Source organism: Engystomops pustulosus, chromosome 8 (genome assembly GCF_040894005.1).
Source record: "Engystomops pustulosus chromosome 8, aEngPut4.maternal, whole genome shotgun sequence".
In the NCBI taxonomy this organism is placed as follows: domain Eukaryota; kingdom Metazoa; phylum Chordata; class Amphibia; order Anura; family Leptodactylidae; genus Engystomops; species Engystomops pustulosus.
Window position 1 is genome coordinate 39136501 of NC_092418.1, and position 6765 is coordinate 39143265.

The window sequence follows — 6765 nt, forward strand, 5'->3', positions numbered from 1 at the left end:
AATTGCCCTGCAGGTAATAAACCCCAGACCTACTTTCATTTGCCTTATGATGTACCATAGTGCCCTGTGATATTGTCTGACACCTTTAGTCACACCCCAGGACTATTTTCAGAGAAATGCTCAGCTATTCCTGTAGCTGGCTCATAAGGGACAGCTCTTCTTTATTTGTCTTTTCCTAGAAAAGAAACTCAGATGACAGCAGATAATGAAACCCTCAGCTGGCGGCTTCTTCTCTAGCACCTCCTGCTGCTCTATACTGTGCAGCATTAGACTCTAGGAAGGATTATTACTTGTATATACGATTAGGACGGGGGTGTAAGCTGGGAATGGACGGGTGAGGGGTTAGACACCACTATTATGTATATAAACACAGAGTAAGAAGTGAGATGAACTCTGGTCCTGGGTGAAAGAAGCTCTGATTAAAGGTCCCTGTATACACTTCATAAAAACCTGTGAATGCACCAGGATCATGTAACAGCGCTGTATGGCTGTATGGTCTAAAAATGAGACTGTTGGAATATGTTCACACTGGTGTCAGGGGCTTCCATTGTTTTATTGTTATAGTAGCAAAATCATTGAAAAAAAACTACAATAATGGGCACCAATGGCGCCCAAAACACCCCATCAAAGAAAAAAAGGGGTCCCTTGCGCTTTCATTAAGGGTTATCTTATGGTCCTGAATGCAGAACCTTTTTTTATGCCTCTGATTCTTAATGAAATGTAATCACATATGTAACCATTTACAACAGTGAATATAAAAGTAATACATCTAATTAAAGGAATCGGAACAATCTACATAATAATCGAATCAACCATAATAATAATATTGAAAATAAGAACAATAAAGAACATCAGCAATCAGAACAATGTTATTAGCAGCACAAGAAATAGAAAGCGAAAGTAGGCATTTACTGCCTCGCCTGCTGAAACTGGGAGGAGGGACCTGTACAAAAGGGAACGTGTCACCCAGAGGAATCAGAGGCAATGACAGCCCAGCAGAGCTCTGGTGCACTCACTACTCCTCCTCCTCCAAGCATTACCCTCTACTATCCAGACACCTGGATTGCCCTGTGCAGGAGATTATGGTTTATATCACCGCTGGCCTCCCTAGGACTCATATCCCTGTGATTGTATCTGTGGAATATAGTGGTGACCTCTTTCAGCTCGGACACTGTGGAGGGTTTGTGCGGTTTGTCTGCTGTGATACATACATCAGGTAAGGGCCTCACTATATCTCGTTCAGTCTTGCGATGGATCTATAGCTCGGGGTGCCTGGTGTAGTATTATATACCGCATGCTGTGCTTCTAGGAGAGCTTGAGATGGAGCCGGACAGGAATAGCAGAGCTGAAGCTGTCATTTACTGTAAGCCTGCATCGCTCGGTAATGTGGTAGCCTTACTGGAAGAGATGATAGATTCTGGTATCACAGTGTGATGTGCATATGATACACTCAGCCATAAGCTAGGATTGTGTTTTAATAATATTATTATTCTCACTAATAATACGCTTAACAATTGATCCGGAGAATCCGCTCACATCGGTCCTTGGCACTGGTACACACTATTAGGAAGCATTCCCCAATGCCCATATGTCACTATTCATTACTCGTCCTCAGTTCTATAAGCTTTATAACAAGGAACTCATCTCCAGATGACTCAAACCTCTCTGGACTTGCATGTATTCCAGCCAAGGGTGAAGCCCTGCTTGTATAACTGAGCGTTTTCAGTATTTCACAAGAACAGCAGTTTTTTATTACAGATCTAGCAGGTAGGAGTTTGTCAGAGCAGCAAGGATGAGTTTGTCATTGGGCTGTATGTGCGGTTAATCCTACGCGTAACAGGCATAAACAGCGCAGCTACGTCCGTGTGTACTACTCACTGTGCCGCTATAGCATGGCATTAAAATCGCTATGTGGAGAGTCTAGGATTCCGCATATGTATCATTGCCGCTGTGCACATTCAGGACATTGCTATCATCGCCATCATGATAAGATTTCGTCATAAAACACGTTCTATGTTCTGGTGCCGTTTCACTGGAAAAACAGGATTAATGGCCATTTGTAGGCTGCACTTTGGTGCCTGAGGGATAGGCAGAGTAGATCTACAAAGAAACGGCTTGCAAGATTTAGTTGTCATCTGTGCTTCCACAGAATTTCTATATGTCAGCTATTGTATCTGCGAGGCTTTGTGCATCAATGAATGAGCTTCTTTGAGATGTAAAATCCTCCAGTGAGATGGAAACCTGATCTGATTCTCTGTAATTCTCCAGTCGTGCCGCGCAGACTAATGAAATGTCTAACAATTCACTGGAAACCCGTCCTAGGCCTGGGCTGTATATCCTGTGCCAAGGCGGTTATCTTCTGTTCTACATGCAGCATCTGTAACCCGAGTTAGGGGTCACTTAAGTGCACATAGTGCAGCTGTCAGTAAGTGCATGAGCAAAACATAACAACCTACATGTGTATTCCCAGGACAGGCCTGCAGAGTGGCACCGCACCAGATTTTTACATGTATGTTGGTTTCGACTAAGCTACAAAGCTTTGTAACTAGTGGTGTACACTGTATAGGACTGATCTAGTGTAGATGAGTTTGTTATTTGACTCTTGTGATATCAAGATGTGTTGCAATACTAGCACCTAACACTAGGGGCACTTGTCCCAGGAGTCCCTGATTTACAGGCACCAATTACAACCACAATAATTATATCTTTAGAGTCTACCAGAAGCCCTTGTGTGGATACATATACAACCGCAGATAGAGATTCTGCATTTTTATTATTTTCTATTAACTGACAACCTCAGCTCTGCTACATCTGCATACAGAGAAGTGCATTTTTGGAAACTGCAAGAGCGGAACCTATTATTTGGTAGGTCTAAGTGCTGTACCTATAGATAACAGTAAGGGTTAAGAAGCAGAGGAGGGCTCTGCATCCCGGGAAAGCAGCTTCCAATAGATATCCCGAGCTGCCACTGACCATTCAGAGAAGCAGCAATCAGCCTAAATGCACGTTTTTCAATCAATGCCTGTGCACTAGAGTAGCTGTAAAAAATGGCTGTGGGGAATTGTTTTCTGAGAAGGCCTGCTTGCTTCTCGACCATTTACTGAAGCAGTCAATAAGTGGATACTACTTCTACCAGAAAGAGCTGAATTCTAAAATCCCAGCCAGAGATAAGGTCAAGTCAATCAACAAAGATTTATCGAACCGCCTGCAGTGTGTGGAGGAGACTCTGAAACATATTATTTGGTAGGAAGCAATTTACTGCCGACCAAGTCGTAGACGGTAAAGGCTGAGTAACAGGAAAGAGGGGTAGCGGAGACTTGTGCACTAGACTGTTACCAAGAACTTGTCATTTACGGCAAACAGGGTAAAAATAGAAAGCAGCTTCTCATGATGAGTCTATGATGGGAAATGCTGGGCTGACAAGCATTGTGGTGGCACACAGGATCACTGGAGGTACAGCAGTCACCTGAAAATGCATTTTATCTGATAGATTTTCCTACAAACTAGATAAATAGACGATAGAAAGTAGGTAGGTAGATAGACAAAACGCAGATGATAGATAGATACTGTAGATGTAGGTAGAAAGATAGAGATAGATAAATAGATAGATAGATAGATAGATAGATAGATAGATTAGACAGATAGACATGTTAAACCCTCTCGTCTACATTGGTCATCCTGGATTTTTTCGATCACTTACATTGTTGTGGGAACATAGGATCACTCTGAGGCATCCTCCTTACCATAGATAGATAGATAGATAGATAGATAGATAGATAGATAGATAGATAGAATGTTAAGTGATCTTGGCTTCAGTCTGGATTTATACCTTCATTCACATTGTAATATCATATAGGATCACTTGGAGGTATCCTTCCTACGATAGATAGATAGATAGATAGATAGATAGATAGATAGATAGTAGAAATAAATATTCTGTAGAGACATGCAGGACATGTTAGGTAGATCACTAACTATCTAATATTCCGGATTTATATCGACATTAACATTGTGGTGTATCCTTTTACCACACATAGATACAGATAGATACTGTAGAGATCATTAGCTTGATAGATTGATTGAGTAGATAGATGCATCTAGGGTATATTAAGATCATTCATCATCTATTATTCTGGATTTATACTTTTATTGACATTTTGTTGGCACATAAGATCACTTGGAGGTATCCTTCTTACCATTCATTGATGGATAGATAGATACATAGATAGATAGATAAATAGATAGATGGATAATAGAAATACTGATGATTGGTTATCTATTATTCTTGATTTATTCCTTCATTGACACTGTGTTTGTACATGAGATCACTTGGAGGTATCCTTCTTACCATCTATTGATGATAGATACATAGATAGATAGAAATATAGATGGATAGATAGATAGATAGAGAAGAAGTAAAATCCAAGTCAGCACAATCTTATGAACTCCTAATAAGGAGGGGTGCAGCGCCCACAAAGGTTCTGGCTTGATCCTCTTGTAGTTAAATAAAGTAAAAAGCGGGCAGCACTCCATGGTTCAAAATAAAAGGTGAACTTTATTGAACAAGTGGCGACGTTTCGGTGTGTAACACCTTCATCAAGCTTGATGAAGGTGTTACACACCGAAACGTCGCCACTTGTTCAATAAAGTTCACCTTTTATTTTGAAATTTTGAACCATGGAGTGCTGCCCGCTTTTTACTTTATTTAGATAGATAGATAGATAGATAGATAGATAGATAGATAGTAGAAATACTGATGATTGGTTATCTATTAGTCTTGATTCCTTCATTGACACTGTGTTTGTACATAAGATCACTTGGAGGAATCCTTCTTACTATCCATGGATAGATTTGTTGATAGATAGATATTATGGATACTGATGATTGGTCATCTACTAATCTGGATTTAAACCTTCATTGACACTGTGTTTATACATAAGATCACGTGAAGGTATCCTTCTTACCATACATGGATAGATGATAGATAGATACTGTAGAGATACTGATGACTGGTCCTCTACTATTCTGGATTTATATCTGCATTGACATTGCAGTTCTTTTGCATTTGTATCATATTTTGCATAATATTCCAACAATTATTCTTTCTTTGTTTTTTCAGAAGAACAACAAAGGACGTGGAGAACTGCTGCTGGGAGGGACGCTATGGAAGACCACATAAGTTGGTCAAGTCTATAGGATGGTAGCACACAGCAAGGTGGAAGCAGATAATGCAGTTTCGGAAAGAAGACCTCAGCGCCTGGATGCTTCACACTCTGATCGCTCCCAAATCCAGCCTGCCAGAGCCATTCATAACAGCCCGGGACGTCCCATTCCCGCATTGCAACTCAGTGACACACACTTTAGGACCTTCCGCTCTCAGTCGGATTTTACTCTCATCACCAAGACTAGCAGTATACTGGACACTTGTGGATTTTACTGGGGACCTCTGACAGTTAATGTGGCCCATGAGAAACTAAGGCTGGAGCCAGTGGGCACTTTCCTCATCAGGGACAGTAGACAGAAGAATTGTTTTTTTGCCATCAGTATTAAAACATCTACAGGACCCATCAGCATCAGGATCCACTTTCAGGCCGGGAGGTTTAGCCTAGATGGCAGCAAAGAGTCATTCAATTGCCTTTTCCAGCTGCTGGAACATTATATATTGTCTCCTAAAAAGATGCTTGTTGCTCCTCTAAGGAAGGTCAGATTAAGACCACTACAAGAACTCTGCCGAAAAAGCATCCTGGCAACATTCGGGAGGCAGAACCTGGACATCATACCCGTCAACCGGGTTTTAAAGGACTATTTAAAGTCTTTCCCATTTCAGATCTAGCAACAAAGGGCATTAACCAAACCCGACACGAGAAGGACAGGCGTGTTACGTGTTCAGCTTCCTGGGATTATTTTTTATCTATATCTTATTTAACGGTGGTCAAGTTTATTTTTGTAGCAATTTAACTGTATTTTGGGATGAAACTTGAACACTTGCCTTTTAATGTTTACAGACACAGATTATTTGCACAAACTAAAAGGGTTCGCCCCCTTTTTGAATGTTTTTTTCTGCCGTGCAGATTGTTTATTTTATTACACTTTAAAAGTAATAAATTTTATTATAAAATATTCAAAAAAAACCCACAGTTTTCCTTGTATCTGGTTATTTCGTTTGGTGGGACATTTTTTACATTTGCCAGTAGTGACAATGGAGCGGTGCTACATGTTCCAAGTGGATGATGCTGAGCTGATTTTGTTATTTGGTAACAATATAAATCTGGTTTATGGGTGGTCTTTACTCTGGCAACATTACAACCCTATAGATGGAGAAGTTCACTGCAATTTGGTTTTAGCATTAAGCTTTTAACACACATGGAGGGGGTCATTTATATTAGGCTTTTATTTGTATTTTCTCTTATAATTGCTACTTTTTTTGGGAGCATTTGCACCAAAATTTACGTCTTTTCCACTCACCTAGTTACCTGCGCAAGAATTTTTTCAGTGTTGTGCCTGATATAGCTTTAAAATCCAGAGGTGTACATATAAAATAGTCCCAATTTTGGCACAAATCAACGTAAAATGGAGCAATTTTGGTGCAGTCTCGAGTAGGCTTATGCAAACGTTGAGAAGGAGAATGCAGTAGCGTTTGCAAAAAAGGTGCAAAAATTACACATTCTGCATATATCACCCTCTAAGATATATGAAACAAGTTTAAAACCCAGAAAAAGCAAAAAAAAAATAATAATAATAAGACACACACAAATGTCCTGACTA

General features: G+C 40.1%; 1 protein-coding gene across 2 annotated transcripts; it reads left to right on the plus strand.

Moving 5' to 3' along the window:
- Positions 1–987: 987 nt before the first annotated feature.
- SOCS1 (suppressor of cytokine signaling 1) lies at positions 988–6088 on the plus strand. 2 transcript variants are annotated; one of them, XM_072120710.1, is made up of 2 exons: positions 988–1216; positions 5120–6088. In XM_072120710.1, exon 2 carries the CDS (start codon positions 5198–5200, stop codon positions 5831–5833), a length of 636 nt encoding a protein of 211 aa, XP_071976811.1. In that variant the 5' UTR covers positions 988–1216; positions 5120–5197; the 3' UTR covers positions 5834–6088. The 2 variants fall into 2 exon arrangements, with proteins under 2 accessions (XP_071976811.1, XP_071976812.1); XM_072120711.1 differs by lacking the exon at positions 988–1216 and adding an exon at positions 1276–2865.
- Positions 6089–6765: the final 677 nt, after the last annotated feature.